This window comes from Mchenga conophoros, linkage group LG11, assembly GCF_057382185.1.
Source record: "Mchenga conophoros isolate Kocher_MC1m ecotype Shallow Benthic linkage group LG11, M_conophoros_male_GT1.1, whole genome shotgun sequence".
NCBI classification, from domain to species: domain Eukaryota; kingdom Metazoa; phylum Chordata; class Actinopteri; order Cichliformes; family Cichlidae; genus Mchenga; species Mchenga conophoros.
The window spans coordinates 35,150,749-35,168,508 of record NC_140536.1 but is presented as its reverse complement, the minus strand read 5'-3'; the positions used below and the strand labels follow the sequence as shown (position 1 = coordinate 35,168,508).

General features: G+C 40.3%; 1 protein-coding gene across 2 annotated transcripts in view; it reads right to left on the bottom strand.

The window, feature by feature from the left end:
• The window catches only part of paqr6 (progestin and adipoQ receptor family member VI), a 31,497-nt gene extending 14,038 nt beyond the window's left edge, over positions 1-17,459 (bottom strand). The window contains exons 1-3 of one of the 2 annotated variants that reach the window (XM_085292643.1): positions 17,093-17,459; positions 2,545-2,810; positions 117-244 (exon numbers count right to left, since the gene is read on the bottom strand). In XM_085292643.1, the coding sequence (XP_085148769.1) occupies positions 117-244; positions 2,545-2,810; positions 17,093-17,153 (455 nt within the window). In that variant the 5' untranslated portion in view covers positions 17,154-17,459. Of the gene's footprint in view, positions 1-116; positions 245-2,544; positions 2,811-11,148; positions 11,331-17,092 lie in introns of those variants that run through there. The other variant, XM_085292644.1, reaches the window with a different exon arrangement.
• Positions 17,460-17,760: the final 301 nt, after the last annotated feature.

Genomic DNA, 17,760 nt, shown 5'->3' with positions numbered 1-17,760 from the left:
CGTGTTTACACAGCTGGAACGCTGACAAATGTTCACTTTACCTCTTGCTTTGATCATGAATATAACTAGACTTGTTCAAGTCTGGTGTGAATGAAAGGACACCAAACAAAACTCACCATGTTGGGAGGAAGTGGGTCCAGATGTTGATCGTCTCGTTGTTCATTTGGAAGCTGCTGAGGATACAGTCCAGTGCTGAGCTCCTTGGGTGACGGTATCCAGAGATGATGCCGTCCTCCCTGAACACCTGCGGAGCAAGCAGACAATCCAGGTGACAGGTGTGAAATTCAGCCAATCCTCGAAAAGGAAAAGCTGATCATCAAACTTCATCAGTAAGCAGAGAGTTTGCAGAACCACTGTATCGTTTAGTTACACTACAGTCCTAATGATGCTGGGTTTCTGAGGCCAATATGAGTATTTAAATTAAATAAATGTTCATTTTCACTTTCCTCTAAACATAAAACCTTATTAGATCCTTTTGATAGTCATCATTAAAATGCTGATATTTTTATATTTTCATCGATCTGTTGTGGAAGAAACGTTCAAAAACAATGATCATTTCCACAAAAGCCAAGTTTGCACCAAAAACTACAGAAAAAAAGTTAAAAATATGTAGCAGAACTTTACTAGTGGTAATTATTTTTTTATCTAGCCCCTTAAAGTGTCTGCATATAGTTCCACCACTGTTTTCACTACAGTATGTAGTGAAAACTTGTTTCTTTATGGTAAAACATCCATGACCGGATCCATCTGGATGTTGTAAGAGGAAAAGATGTTAAGACAAACAAAGATGACAACTATGTAAATATTTAGCAGGAGGGCTCCAATATCACTGCCAATTCACACAGATTACAGTACAGCACAGACTACAGTGAGTTGAAGGGAAAGTTCAGGTCGATGGTAACACGTTAAATGTTATGATTGGGTTTTTGAGATCTACTTTATTCATCACACCAGGCTCCCAGCGAACTTTATATTAAAGGCTGTCGGTTTTTACAGGTATTACCGGACTGTACACAACTCAAAAAATAAAGTAGAACAATATAACTGGAGTATATGTTGCTGATCCCAGCAACAGTTTTTAATGTTTTTATATGTGAAAAAAAAAAACTTTTTAAACTCCAATAACAGAAAACCAGGGGCCTAATTTTAGTCTACACACTGAACTCATGGCTGGAAACCATGCTGCAGAACTGCTGCATGCAAACTATTTGTCACTTATGAGATAAGGTCACTACAGAAGGGAGGACGGCAGCCAAAGCAGATGCTTGAACTGCAGGGCTCTGGCTCCTGCTGACAGGCTCACAGCCACAATCAGCTACCAAACTTTTTTTCTGCTGAAGTGTGAAGATTAACACTCATATGGCAGAACCATTGTGTGCAAATACACTATGGCTCAGTCTCTGAGACATGGATTAAGCCTAATCTTAAACTAAACTTCTTTCAGTTGAGATTTCTTTACTTTATGTCTATGACTGGGCTTAATGCACGTCTGTGAAACTGGCTGTATGTCTGCAAGGCTGCAAGGTGCAGTGGGTCAGGGTTCGGAGGTAATCACATGATGAAATCCTGATCGTGGAAGCAAATAAAAGCCTTGAAGTAAAAATACAAACACGGCGGTATAAAAATAATATTATGCAATTTATCATTAAGGTTAAGTGAGACAAAATCCTAAATGTCTGTGGATTTACCACACAGTTCAGACTCTGTGTAGCACACTGTGGTCCTTTTTTAAATGTGTGGTGAAAATATTGCAATTAGGAGCTTTCAAAAGTTTTAAAACTAGTTACAACTAACTAAAACAAACCAATCTGATTATTTTATCAAATTAATAAATTTTCTCCCCCTCCTTTCAGAAAAAAACAACTTTATTTAAAGCATATTACTCTCTGCTGTGCCTGTGCATTGATTAAATGATGCAACCTGATGAAACAATAATTATCATCCTACAAGAACAGCAAAAAAATAATAAAAAAAAAAAAAAACAGGTTGCAAACTCATCTGTAGCGCATCATAGGCTCATTTACATGGAACAAACTGAAAGACTACACAGCATAAAAATATCTCTTGGCATCGCTATTGTTTGAGGCTCGAGTCATTCGTCAGGCCGGGTCATATCCTGACAGACAAACCTGAGCGTTTCCTGGTGTTACATAAGACAGTAAGAAAAAATAAACATGCATTACATAAACAGAAGAACGGATGCTTGGCTTTATAGACACGACTATTGACAAAATCATTTTTCTGAAGACTTCTACAAATAACTGATGTCTATAGTAATAATAATAATAATAATAATAATAATAATAATAATAAAGCACTGCAGCTTCTCTGCAATTAACCTTCTGAAATGCTGTGTAATGCCACAAATGCTTTAAACTTGAGTGGAGGGCTGATTATTCGTCTCATATGTATTTACATTCACCTCTTAGTCCTTAAGAGTTTAAGAATACCTTCATCTAAGGAATAGAACCAACCCACCACCTTTTCCCATCAGTTATACGGTCCTAACAGACTGGACCTGGGTACACCAGGTTACTTTCTTACCTTGGGGACTTGGTGGATGTCAAAGAGCTGAGGAAGTTTGAAGCTAAGCATGTCTGCAGGAAGCCTGATGGCACCCCTCCCTCTTTGACAAACTTCCCTGAGCCTGGCTCGCCCCCCACGGCAGAGGACGAGCCACACGGGGTAGTCAAACACCGGTATTCTTGCCGCTAGGTCTGTTCTGTTCGGGTCCCATTTCAAGCAGCGCGCCCAGCCCTGGCTCCACCCAATGCCACTACTGGCCCCAATCCCACGCCACACAGGAAACACTGCAGGGACACAAAGACATGCACACAATCAGACACCAAGATAAGACCAAAACCTTGACTTCCTCACACTGGCTCCCCATAAAAAACAAGAATATTTTTTATGATTATCCATACAATTTTGGTTACTATCAGTCAACAGTGATGTTTGGTGATACACCTGTGCATTATTAAGTGTCAGAGACTTTATTGTTAAAATATTTATACATGACTTATGAAGTGATGATCAGATTTGCTGGTTGCTTGGTGTTACTCTGATTGCATGCAAAACCTGTAATTTAAAACCAATTAAATGCACAGTATTAACTGATAAAAGACATAGCTTTCACCCCCAAATAAATAAAATAAAATCATGCACTTCTTGCAGCATCATCAATGCATCATCAAGATTTTTTATTTTTAGAAAATAAATTCCAGTAAAAGGTTGAAGACAGAAAGTGGCTAACAGCTATTGTGAATTGTAATTTAGGGCACTGAAGGAAATGATGATGTGCTCATCATTAAATCTGACCACCTGCTTTGTTTTGGTCATCACTTTGATCCACTGAAATCCACTCGCACAAATGCACCACACCGGATAACTGGTTCATCTGATGGCCCCCACCGTTAAAGTTTATATTACAGAGTCCTCGAGTGTGACATCTCTGTGGACTGGAGCAGACGCTGAGAACAATCGCGTATTGTCGTCGCTCTTGAGACCTACCCAGACACTGATTTAAAGAATGCCCGGCATTGTCATGCTGCAGAGGCCTGTGACCAAATGCAAAAATGTAATAAGAACATGTTTGTGTGAGCCACAGCCTTGCTGACCACTGCCCACTGGCTCACAATAGGAGTGTGAGCATTGCAACTGGATCATGTGGCAGTGGAAGAGGGCAGCCTAGTCTGAATTAGACTGATTTTCTTTAACAATTTGTGGACAGATAGCAGCATTATTTACCTTTGGAAGTAATGGCAGCAAGATAGGAAGGCCAGGACGGTCAGCTGGAGCCTACCGATGCTCATGACTGCATTGTATCTAACAACATCTAACCATTTCCTTCTCCAAAAATGTATCTTTTGCCTTGTTTTTACCCGTGTCTGGTAATATGTATTGCACTAACACCTTCTGAAAGTTGAAGTAATGCACCTGAAAGAAGAACACGTTTAACTGCCAAACACAGGAGTGATAAAACCTGTGTAGCCTGGTGAGGTTTGATGCTACTGTTCAAACAGGTTAAACGTGCACAGCAAAGACTATTGTGACTGAAACAGAAGTTCTGACAAACGGTAAAGCTAGCACCTTACAAGTCTATCCCACTATGCATATACTCTAAGAATACTAAAATATCTCCCAGCAAATATGAAATAGTATTAGGCTCAATCTTGAATTAGTTTAGGGCATTTCTGGCCTCAGTTACCATACTCCAAATTTTTTAAGTAGTTTGGAGAACATGAAAAAGAGTTCAAGGTGTCCAAATTCCCCAGATCTCAGTCCAGTTGAGCATCATCCCCTCTGGCAGGGTGAGAGCAACAAGAAGGGGCCACTGCTTACTGCACCCCAGCTGCAGGCCCCGGCCTATTAACAGTGACAAAGTGCGCTTTGTGGAGGCTAAAGCCTTGAGAGTACAGGGACCAAAGGATGACTGTTACACGCTGCACTGGATGGAAATGAGGCATCTCACAAACACACCCACACACACATACAACAGAGTCCCACCATTGCTCAAGTGCTCGGTGCACTAGCATGCAAGCACGCTGGCACAAATCCTGCATTCACTATGGCTGGAAAGCATAGCTGCACACAAACAACTTATAATACCACAGAGCTTGAGTTAATAAAAGCTACTGACAGCCACAAGGTTCACACCTAGAAAAAAAGCTCATTTAGATTCAGATCATTGGCAGTGTGCCACCAATCATTTAGTGTGAGATGTAGGTGTGTTTTTGTTGGAAGGTGTGTGAATGCTGCGAATGTTAATTCTTTGTACTCAGCCTCGGGGACCAAAACAAGTGAAAGATATATGTTTTTATATTGAATTCTAGACAGATCAGTCAATGTTTAAATGTGAAATGAAATATGAAGAGTCCCAGCCTTCTTCTTGGGACTCTCATGTTAAAGTTTAACAAAGTTAAAAAGCATATTTACAGCTTGGTACACAAAACAGTTTTGGCCTCTGTGGATAATTTCCTCCTTCCCAACAAATTTATGGGTTGGGATTTTTTCACACTGATTATACGTTCTGCATCCAGAAGTCCACTACGGTCCGATTGATGCAAATTTCATCATAGAGTGTAAGTCCAAAGGTCCGTGCTGTTGTTCGCATGGATGGCGATTTTTTTGTGAGTGTATGGACTCGTCTGCATAGACTTTGCACTACAACACATCAGCGGCACTTATGCAGAGGGAAGAAGACTTCAGAGAAATAGAACAAGAATAGAACAACAGAACTTGGCCGTCACATCTCCAGGTGTCTGTGTCTTTATCCACAGCAGAGTATAAGGCTTCCAGCCTGCATTTGTGCCTTTTGGAAGCATTTCTCATGGAGTTATGTGACAGGATATCTACCGTAAATTATCCTGCTCCATGGTAGAGACCTTAAAAGAAGATTGTGCTTTAGTTTAAAGTACTCGAGTTTCACTCTCCTGTTCATCTGTTACTTGGGGCTGGGCGGTACGGTGGTGCGATGGTTAGCACCAGCTAGAAGGTCCTGGGTTTGAATCCAGACTGCGTCTGTCTGTCTCTCGCCTTTGCCTGCTAAATTATTCCAAGCAATACTACAAGCTGATCGAATATTGAAAACTGACAAAAGGTCTTGTGTCTCCAAGACCTGAGCTCTTTACTATTACTAGTTTATAATAAAAGTGAACTAAACATTTGCCAGGTAAATGCTTTTAATGTGAAGTTCCAACAGAAAGAAATATTTGAACAGAAATCCACTTTTTTCTCTGGAATGTCGCCAAAGACATCAGGTCCACAATAATGCAAATGTACAAATACTGCAATACTTTTGTCAGTGGGACACAGGCTCAGTCACCTCCATGTTAGACACTGACTTAATGCATTTAAAAGAACATTTCTGAGATAACCATTTTAGGAAACAGAAAGCCTGAATGGGTTCCCAGTTCACATTCAGTGCAGGCTCAAAGAAAAGCATCAAACATCAAACACAAGAGGCAACATCCACCTGTAGCCTGAAGCTCAGGACCAGAGCCAAATCAGCACAACATGTTGAGCATTCAATAAACAAACAGCGCCTGAAAAAGCTGATAAGTAGTCAAATGAGGGAGTGCCACCTTTTTCTTTTTTTCTACACAGCTTTGGATTAGAGCATAGGTGTCAAACTCTGGCCCGCGGGCCAAATTTGGCCCACAGCCTAATTACATTTGGCCCGCGAAGCCAAACCAAATTACTATTAGAGCTGGCCTACTGCTATTATATATATTGTTTAGTATTAAGATTTGCTTGTTCCATATTCAGTTTTTCAGCAAAACTTGTTTGAGTCCATAAGAAAAGATTCATTTTTATATCTAGATTTTTTTTTTCCAGTAAATATTAACGTCAGCCCGCGACCTTGTTCCAGTTTTGAATTTTGGCCCACTGTGTATTTGAGTTTGACACCCCTGGATTAGAGGATGTAACCAAACAAGAGGAAAAGTAATCTAGTAATGAATGTGCCAAAGACACTACAGCTCCATGACAGGCTCAAAACTCGAGCCTCATCTTCACCCCACCCTTCTTCCTGAGGCCGTGCTCCCTTGACAGATTAACTGAGCCTTTCGGGAAGCCCTCTGCAAGGATGTGTTCAGATGGCAAAACGCACACAGAAATTTGTTTGTTGGACACACAACATTGAGCCTCATTAACACAGACGGGAACAAAAAAAAAAGGTTTAAATCCTGTGAAAATATCAGTAAGAATATCTCCCAAACTGTCACCCTGTCCACTACACGCGAGGTGTTTACATGTGCTTGTCTGTGAGCGCTAAAGGCACCCACACTTTCTTTCCAGAACTGTGAATTGTGATAAACCTTGCTCGGGCATTTTCATTGGCCTGAGGTGTCAGACTGCACATTTCCCACAAAGTTATGCACGTGCACTCTGCGCTGCACGTGTGACAGTGTTTGTCAGCATCTTCAGGCTCTGCTCAAACACGTCCAGGACAGAAGACGACAACCCAACAGAACACATGCAGTAAACATTTCAGAGGGCTTGCCGTCGGTTATTGCACCATCAACCATTCCCATTTATATTAACAATTACATATTTTATGAGTAATGCATTCTGCTGTGATGATTTTCATCCTCCAAGCATCCACCCAAGAGGACAGGCCCGCACAGGCTACAACCGCCTGTTTGCGTTCGACCCTTGAGAAAATTAACAATGAGCAGGGAACCAGTTTTTCAAGTTAGGAAAACTCAACTGTTCCTCAGCACATGCAAAGTCTGATTGTGTCACATTAGGTCCCAGCAGAAAAACTGGTGTACAGCAAATTTCACGCTAAGCTTATTATGCGCAAAAACTATTTTAAACATCGATTTAGTGTTTTAAGTCTTTTATCAAGCTACATGCTCACAGATCAGTGGTTCAATTTCACTAGAACACTTAATCTACCGTATACTAGAGCTGGATAAAACTAAATATTTAACCTAAAATAATTTTATAGATATATGAGACAATGTTGTCATTATGAAGTTCACTGAACTCATTGAGAATTGTGCTGTGCCAGAACGATCATGTTGTTGGGATAGCGGTAAAGCCGCATCGGGTTAGGCCGACACATACAGCGTAGGAGGAGCGCCTGTGCTAATATTTGAGCTGCTGCAGCCGCAGACACCAGCAGGTTAGGAGTGCGAACGAGACAAAAGACAAAATGACAGCAGGAAGTGTAAATAAAAACTGGAGTGACAGTGTCACCAAACACGATGCTCTGACTCACACAGCCCGAGGATCAAAAGTTGAGGTGTTGAAAAGAAGGGTCAGAGGAATTCAGCAGTGTGGAGATATTTTGGCTGTTTGAAGCCTGGCAAAGAAGCTGAGCAGCCCGCACTCCACACTGCATCGAAGTTTCCACAAAGGCAGGATATACTGTGGCAAGACACGATGCCAGTAAAGCAGAGTCGAAAATGTCGACTTTAAGTGGCTCATTAAAGTAATTGACCCTCATTATCAACTCCACAGACGGCACTTTCCTAGCTATACATGGAGTGGAGAGAGACAGCTGAACAGCTGGGTCACGCTTCACTACCATATCTGATTGTTGGTCAAGTCACACATCTGATCCATATGAGGCTGACTGCCCACTTGAATTAAGACAGCTTGAATCTGCGCAAAATAAACGATATAGTGCGAAGACGGCTTTTTTATTTAGAACTGATTTTGTATTAATGACTAGCTTATTTATTTGGAAAAGACCAAAGAATTCAGTTTAGCATTTTCTTGTGTTCTTTTGTAACACTTGAAACATTTAACTGGTCATAAGAGCACACTTTTATGTCAGAGTGCTCTTATTTAGTGCCACATCTGTACCTATGTCATTTATTTTAAATACATCATTTTGTACAGTATATTTAACATGTTCAATTCATAAAGTTTTTGTTTCCATATCATTCTCTCACCCACTCAGATAAAAGCTATTGTTAAGCCAACTTTTCTTCTCATTGGCGGACCTTCAAAATTAAAGTTCGAATACCAGGTGGGCGGGGCTTCTGTGCTTACAGCCACAGCAGTATGCCAGAGATGATCATACTGGGGAGCAGAAACCAGAATGTCAATGACACAATAGCTCATTCAGCTCACAATCCATCTCTATTCACAGGCTTTCTGCCTGCAAACTGGCAAATATGACCTTGACTGCAATTTCGTGAACACCCATAAATGATGTCTGGGTGCATGTTTCTCTAAAAATCTGGCCAATACTCTGGGAACAATTCTTCTCTATTGTGGACGGACACCTCGCCATGGCATAAACTGCCTCAAACGGACGATTTAGAGCAAACTAAAGCCTCAGCTTTGGTTTGTATAGGAGCTAAATGTTTTCAGCTTTGGTTCATATAGAACCCACGATTTGAAAATAATATATTAGAAAAGCATTCACCCCAGAAAACACAATAAAATATTATTTTGGAATATGTGACATTTCTTAAAGCCTAAGCTAACTTATTCAGTTTATTTGTCAGAGGTATTCTGTTCAGAGGAAGTCGTCTCTCCACTCTGTCAGGGTTTTTGGCTTTCTATCGGATTAAAAGAAACAATCTGAAGACGTTATCTTGGACATCTTTCACCACTTTCATAGAAAAATGAATGACCACAAGCAAAACTAAGTACCCACACACTAAATGTGGATGCTTTTATAGCACCAAACACTACCAAGCTGTGTCTCATGAGTGTCAGTGATAAGTATGGATGCTGACAAGACTGTACTCTTATTTAGTGCCATTATTGATTCTGCTTACAAGTAGTCTTCTAAGATAATATAAAATATAAAATTTATACAGGTGGGGAGATGCTCTACTGCAATAATTCTGACATCATTCTTTGCAAAAGAAATTGTCCAAAAAACATAAAAGGAAGTGATAATTTCTCAGGAATGTGACTCTAAAACAGAACTGGAACTGGCTTTTGATTCCGAGCATCCAGCATATAATGATGTAATGCTGAAGACACGATGGAGGAAAGAAAAAATGCACTAATTCCTGGAAGCTTGACTATAGTCTGTACTGCACATTACGTGGAAAAGTGAGCCCAAATATGTGGCTTCAATCATGCTTGATGCCTGAAAGCTTCATGCTCACCTGCAAGACGACTGGAGAACATTAATGTCCCCATCAGCATCCAAGGCAGAGGGCGTCTGCTCTGTGACTCAAGATTATGACAGATTTAAATGCTTTTTAGATACAAGGTAAGCAGGCTTCTTGTTAATAATCCAAAAATGCTTTAAGTGGAAAAAAACAAGAAACTGAAACATAAAAACAAATGATTGTGTTTATCGGTTACATATGAACTACGCAACCCTGACTCAGTATTTGAGGTTACTTTGAAACATAATGGGATAACCCTGCAGACAGAACGTCCACTCACTCGATCATGTGATATGTTTTGTAACTTCCCTCTGGTTGAAGTCACGCTGCAATGCTTCTCCTAGGTGTTCCTACTTCATCACGCCTTTTCTGGTAACAGATTACATGCCACATAAGGACTGCGCACTGTTATGAAACATGTTGATTTGACTTCCTGTGCCAGATCAAAACACTAAATCACTATCAGTTCTTTCATTTCTATTGCATTATTGATTCAAGTGGACCATTGAACTACCCAGTTCTGAATACTTGGCACAATCTAATAGAAGAGTCAGCCAGGGAATGCAGTATCAAATGGAAACCAGCTGACATGATACAAAAGAAAACAGAACCGGCTTGACTCCAAACTGAGATAAGGCAGCAACTGCCAAAAACAATGAATATGTCTAAACTAAACAACTAACCTGGGAAAAAGCCTGCAAATACCTGCTCAGGTGTCAGACTTCTCATTTTGTGCAACACACACATCTTTTGCTGCACAAAAACTATTGTTAAATCCAAAAGACAGCAGAATTCCAAGACAAAGTAAAAAAGCAACAATCATTTTACAAAGACACTTATGTTTTGATCTTCCACTGTAGGGAAGACTAGCAATGCCAAAACCAAAACTAAATAACTTGTTTGTTTTTAAACATAGGCAACAATTATTCTAGAAACATTTATATTTTCTGATCAAATTTATTTATTCATTTGCTTAATCTGGTTTTCTTTTATTAAAACACAGAAGGCCACAACTCCTAACATTCGTGAAGCTTAAACTTAAACCTTTATTTAATTCTTTTTCTATTATGTTATTTTTCTTTTTTTTAAGTTGTTTTTGGCGAGAAACATAAGTTCTTTGAATCGTCGTGGGGGGAAAAAAAGTTTCGCTCTTCTGGCAAGTTCTTACAATGTGGAAAAATCCATGCTGGAAAAACACTGCAGGAGTATTCGCCTGAACACATCTCCAGGGAAACGGTTCGGGAAAACATGTTGGTCACATGCAGCTAATTCTCATAATAACTGTCTCCGTTCTTCAGCAACGTGTGTTCTCTGTTTTCTCCTCTTTTTCTTCCCAATTTCCTAAACGCGACATTCCAAGAATTCCTACCCTAACACAAGCTGGATGAAAAAGAAAAACGGTCTAGATGCTGGACTTCCAGCTGCAGACAAACAACAGTCTCTGCTGTAAAGAGTCTCAGCTGCAAAACTTCAACCTTTCAGCGACGGACAGCGAGACCAAAAGCAGAGAATGAAATCTTAGTGTGTGTGTAACACAAATATTCTAAATGCGCAGACGTACCGCGACCCTCGGGCATGGGGAGGGATTCCTCTCCTTCAATCCGCGTAAAAACGCTGAAGTCTTCCTGTGGGCGACAACCAGGGCTGGGTGTCTTCACTTTCCCGTACCTCGGCTTCACTGTGCAAGGTCTCCACACAGCCTCCTTTTCTCTTCTCCCACGCGAGCCAGTAGGAAGCGCCGCTTCGTGCTCACGTGGATCGCAGGAGTAACAACAACACGAGCCATGTGTGTCCACCCTGTGAGCGCGCGCTACTGCTGAATGGACAGTGACAATGGTTTGGTGTAAACCGCGCCCAAAATGGCAAATTTGGTAGTTTCCCTACTGCACATATTTGTATATGTACACATAGGGAGGCTATATACTCATATTTACCCAGAGAGGTAGGAGCAAAAATTTCCATATTAAATGTATTTACATGCATGGGGACTGGAACTTCTCTCTGGGTATTCCAGCTTCCTCCCACAGTCCAAAGACATGCAGTTAGTGGGGTTAGGTTAACTTGTTAGTGTAAATTGCCCACAGGTGTGAATGTGAGTGTGAATGGTTGTCTGTCTCTGTGACAGAACAGCAACCTGTCCAGTGTGAACCCTGCCTCTCACCCCTGGCAGCTGGGACAGGCTCCAGATTCTTAGTCTTTTAATGACATTTTGTACTGCAGACGATGAGATAATCAGTCCTTACAATTTTACTCAGTCTGAAATTGTTCCACAATTTGAAGATTCTGCCCATCTTTACTACTCTGTCCTTCGAAGATGCTCTTTTTATACACGCAGTCATGTTACCGACCTACTCCCATTTAATGAGGAGAAAAATGTTCCTCAGCCTGCTTGTTTTTACTTCTCTTCATTTTTCAGCCTTTAGTTGCCACCCCCCTGAAATTGTAAATACTTTGAAAATTTACCATTTTAGCAAACATTTGATATGTTTTATATATGGAACTGTGGAAAAAAAATGTGTTTATGACATTTGCAAAATATTACATTACATTTTTATTTACATTTTACAAAGGACTACAACAGTTTTGGAATTCAGGCTTGAAATATGAAGGACTGAATATGACAAAACTAGAAATTTACAAATTCATTCTATTATTCAATTATTTATTTACGTGCATGGTTGGTTTTGTATAAGGTATGGCATAGAGGTCATAAAAGTAAAAGAATGTAAAACTCATAATCTAGCACATTTATGGACTTTACTTTTCTGCATTCCTCCTAATGACCAGCAGAGGATGAGGCCTCTGTTTGCAAAATAAACAAACAAACAAATAGATAAATAACTGTTGGCTTTTATTTATGAGCTCAATAAAAACTTTACTGATAATTTTATGTCCTCATTCACTTCTCTTAGTATTATTTGATACAACATGATCTACAGTAAAAAGAGACTATTAAGCAGAATACCCTTTAGGGCATGGCTTTCAATGAAAACCAGTCAAGTCAAGTAGAAACTAATGGAGGCAGGACGGTAAAGAGGAAATAGTAACCGTGGGAAAGAGTAAAGTCCTGTGAATCAGTAACGTGGGTCTAGTGGTGGAAAGAAACAGTACATTTATTCAACCACTGACTTATAAGTGCAGCTTTGGGGTTTTTGTTAAGTAGTACTTTTTAAGCATTTGTTGATGTTTATGATTGTGCAGTATTTTAACATGAAAGTTAATAAGTGATTATATTTGTGGATATATACTATGAAACACAACCAGCAGCACGGTGGTGCTATACTTAGCACAGTTGGCACAGGGCGAGGGTTTGAGTGTTTCTGTGGGGAGCTTGCATGTCCTCTGCACGGCTTTTCTCTCAAACTTTGTGTCCAAAATATAGTGCTTTGTGAGGGCTTATCATATTAAGTAAGACTAATATTATCTAAATTTTGGCCATTTCCATAAATGCTTAAAAAAACAACTTCCACTTCGTTAAAACTCGTGTAAGCTTATATTAAGCTCAGTATGTGCTGCGTTATGAAGCCACAGAAGTGGCTGTTGCCTCAGGCACAAACAATAATTACTGACATACCTGGTATTAACTCTCCCTCCTTTATGTTGGAGATGTTTTTGGCTCCAGGGCTGCCCAACCCTTTGGACCTACACAGCAGTGTAACACTATGACTCAGCTCTTAAGGAGATGTACAATTTGGATCAAGTGCAAGACCAGTCAGTAGGCCAGTGCTCCACCACTACGGTCCAGACTGAAACTTCTACACCTAACTAGCCTCCAAAGATAGCGTGGTAAGTATAGAACAAAACACAAGCAGAAAGGGGTCAAAGTTGAAAAGCTGGTCATCTAAAACCTGTAAACAGATAGATTAATAAATGATTATTACAACCGTAAAATTCCTTAGGGATGTTATTAAAAAATGCAAATCATTTTAAAACTACTTCATATAAGTCACTGCGATACTGACCTAATTACTGAGTAATAATTGGTCTATAACTTTCCTTCTAAGCTCTCATTTCATGAAACACTAAAACTGAATTGATAAGAAGTTTGATGATAACAGGTAGTAAATATCAATTAGCTATGGGTGTCTTGCTGTTAACAGTAAAATATGGAATTGTAGTGAAATGTTTGCAGCCTAAATAAAGCTTGTTAAAACATACATGATCTCTCTCTGCTCAGATCTCTGTTGCCCTTGTGGCTTATTCACTACCCTTATAGATATGACTTGCAGGACTAGCCCCATGTTTACTGTTCAGGTTAGTATTCAGTGAGTTTCCACAAGAAGACTGCAGAAACATCTGACAGATTTCAGCAACACTGTAGCTGCCAATTTGCTTTTTTCTCTTTTGTTTAAAAACCCCTTTATCGTGAAATTAAGCATCACATTACCTCGGTAAATGAAATAACAAAAAGCATCTGATCATGACTCACTTTTGACCAAAGGCTACTTTGGTTTGGTTTGTTTCTGCAGACCTGTAATATATTTGAGGTTTTAACCTCGCGGTCCTCACTGACTTTGAGACTTCCTCAAACACCACCATGACAAAACTTCTTTGGTTTTTTTCAACATGTCTAAACAGCCATGAGATGGACTGTTACATAATGCGGTACACGCATTCATGCCGCTCAGAGGAGTGATCCTGATGACTTCCACTGATCTGCTGCTTTTGTCTTTCAGTAAAAAAAAGAAAATTAAAAATGACTGAAAAGTTACGCCAGCAGCCCCTTGCACCCAGAATGTGGCCTTCCTTCTTTTAGAACAACATTTAAAATATACATAGACAAAATAAAGAAATAGCCCTAAAACATTTTGTTTCTATAACATGTCATATCTTTTTGAGAAGCACAGATTAAGCTACCTTCTTCAGTGCTGCTGTACTCGAGCTGTGTTTGAATTACAGCTCCTGGGTCGTTGCTGCCCATTTAAATAGTGCTGACCTGTTAACTGGACTGCACCATGTTTCTCTGGCAGTGGGGGCAGTGGTGATATTTTGTAGTGCAGTTTTGCTGTTGAATTTTAGTTTTCTTTAAGAGGGTTTAGTTATTATTTTATCCTTTGTTTGCTTTGTTGATCTTCGGCAGCTTAAACTGACAGGGTTTTTGTAGTTTGTTTCAATACTCATGTCTTAGTTTATCCTCCTTGTGTGTCTTAGTAAGGTTGTGTTGCTGGATTCTTTCACTTGATGCTTGAGGTAGATTTCTGCCTCAAATTATTATCAAATAGTGTCATATTAATTTTATGTCAGTAAAATTTAAAACGTTTTTCAAAATCTCCTGTACATGAAAAAGTCTACTTGGTCAGAGGGAATTATGCTGCACGTTAACAGATGACAACCACCAGAATCAGGAGGAATCATCCTCTGGAGAGGATGCGCTCACTGACAGCATCGTCAAGCCATGATTGCCTCATGACAGAGGTAAACACAGTGATGTCTGTGATACTGGTCAAATACTGGAAGTCACTCCGTAATGCCTCAGCAAAACCAATCGCACCTCTAGCAGCACGGTGACACTTCCTCAGGATTACAGTTACTCAAGTTGCCTGCGACTTGCTGTCACTTCTACTTTGCACATGATTATTTACGTCAGCCTTCTCATGAACCTGCAGGGAGACTCTTTTGTCTAAGCTTTGACCAGATAGGACATCCTGTTTTATTCAGCGCCAGACAAACATTCAGTTTCACTGCCATCATATGCCCTGTTTGAGTTCATCCAAACTCAGAACTGTGTGACTTTAAACACAAAGGACATTTTAGTTTCACGCATGCCTTCCTGACAGCACCGCTTCATTTCACTGCACTATTCAAAGCAGCTGTTTGAAAGATTAGGAAGCATTGAGACATTTCTTTGCTGCATCATTACTGGCTAAAAATTTTAAATTCCAAATTGGAAACTGGGCTCAGTACTACATATGAATGACATACTTGCCAAAATATGTCATTGATATTTTAAGGCTGCTGAAAAAAACACTGCCTTTGCTGTAACGTTTTGTCAAAATATATCCAACAAATGAAAAACACCCACATCAAATCCATCTGTAAAGCACATTACCATACATTCTTAAAATAGCCTTGCATATTCACCAGAAAGAAAGAGAGAAAGACAAAAAACTGAAGGGTTGGCCCCGCCCCCTTTAACGCAACATTAGTTATAAAACTCTCCAGCACATGTGCAGTGACCCCCAGCTGCACATGTTCCTCCTCCCAGAATGAGATCATCAAGTTTGTCTCTTTGGTATTGTCTCAAGTTCAAGTTTGAACATTTTAGGGCTCAAACATTAGCATTAAATAATTCATTAAAAATGAAAAACATATTAAGAATATTTAGTTTAGTTTTACTTTGTCAGTAATCATTCAAATGATATCAAGCACATCACTAATGAGTTGCTGATACTTGAATTCAATGAAAAAAATGACACAAGTGCTCCATTCAAGATAAGAGGATTATCAGCCAAATGCATAAAAAGTAACGGAAAAAGTGCTGATAAGCACAAAAACCGGACAGTTTACTTTCATGAATATGTTAATGATGTGTTGCATCTTTGCTTAAAGGTTTACGATCATGTTTTACATGTAAAATGTGAAGTAATTTTAACTCGGGTGTAGTGATAGCTTCTTTTTTCACTGCCTGAAATTACAAATACTAAAAGTAAAAGTACCTTAAAACCACATTTGAGTGCATATGAGAAACGCATCGCGTTACTGTGCAAACTGTTAATCAGAAGCAGCTTTACAGACTCTCCTGTTATTATTGTAAGTACATAAAAAACGCTAAGCAAGAGCACGCAGGCGCGAACGCGCGTAAACAAAGCCTGATGCAGGATGCGCAGCGCAAACACGTGTATGGCCTGAACATTGCTACACAGCACATTTGTACGATTCCTCCCCGCAAAAAGGAGTTGCGACTTACGAGGAAAACCCTCCAGTTTCACTTTACGGGAGGAAGGGGAGTGGGTGCACAGAATCATTACACAGTTCCTAGAAAGAGATGCACCGAGTCGGGCGGGAGTCCCTGCTATGAGGAGAGATCGTCGCCGAGCTTATGAGCAGCACTCTGGTCTAACCCTCCAGCTTCGTGTGTCCGCTCCTGGGTGATTCCGGTGAAAACAAGAGAAGAAACATTTTGGGGGCAGGAAAGAAAAACTTCCATTTCCATCAAAATGCCCCATTCGGTTTCGTTCCTGTTGTATCAAACACGACCCCTCCTCTACTCGTCTCCCTTTCCCTCTGCACATTCCTGCACTAACAAAATAAAAACACTGCCGGATCCCCTAGTGTTGGAATCCCACTCCTCGGGCTGGATGTGGAGAAGAAAAGAAACCTTGTTTTCACGGTCGGGAGACAACAACAGAGGACACGAGCTCCGGAAACACCGACAGAGAGGGAAACATTTACAGTGACAGTATGAAACAATGAGGCATACTGCTAAACTATAAACAAACAGAAACAAATGCACGAAAGCGGCGATAGGCGCACATGTAGATTTCAACCACAGAGAAGTTACTTACGCATAAACTCCAAGCAGGCGAGACATTTCCCCAAAGCGAGCACAGACCCCTGCATGGACATTTCTCACACAGATTACAGATGCTTTTAACTAAGGGGGGTAAATCTAACAAGTTTTGCGTATGTTTAAACCGTTCATCCTGTCCCTGCAGCCCGGTCCTTCCACTCCAAAGTCCCTGCAGCTTCACAGCTTCATGAGCTCTCAGAAAGAGGATTGATTCGGGTCAGCGAAGTTTCCCAACCCCCTTACCCAGCAAAATAAATGGGCCAACACCGATGCCAGCCGCCTGCTGCTGGGGTGGCACTGGCTCTGCTGCCAGGGGATTGGTTATTCTGTGTGCTCGGTCAGTGGTGGGCACTGGGCCTGGGACAGAGAAGAACACAAGAGATGGAAGAAAGAGAACGAATGGCACATGGAGACCTAGTTTGAGAGAGGCCTTGGATAGATTTGCAGAGTTGAGAAGGTTTGGGTCACTCAGGTTCGCTGCAGGGATTTTAGATCTGGAATTTGAGTCTTTGTGTTAAAGTCAGACTCCTACTCAAGTGCAAAAGCTTTAGCATCAAAATATTGTCAAAGTACCTAAAGATCTTAACTATTGATTCACTGTATATCACACTTTTATGTTGCAGCTGGAGTTTTATCTACACTGCTCAACAAATCATGGGAACA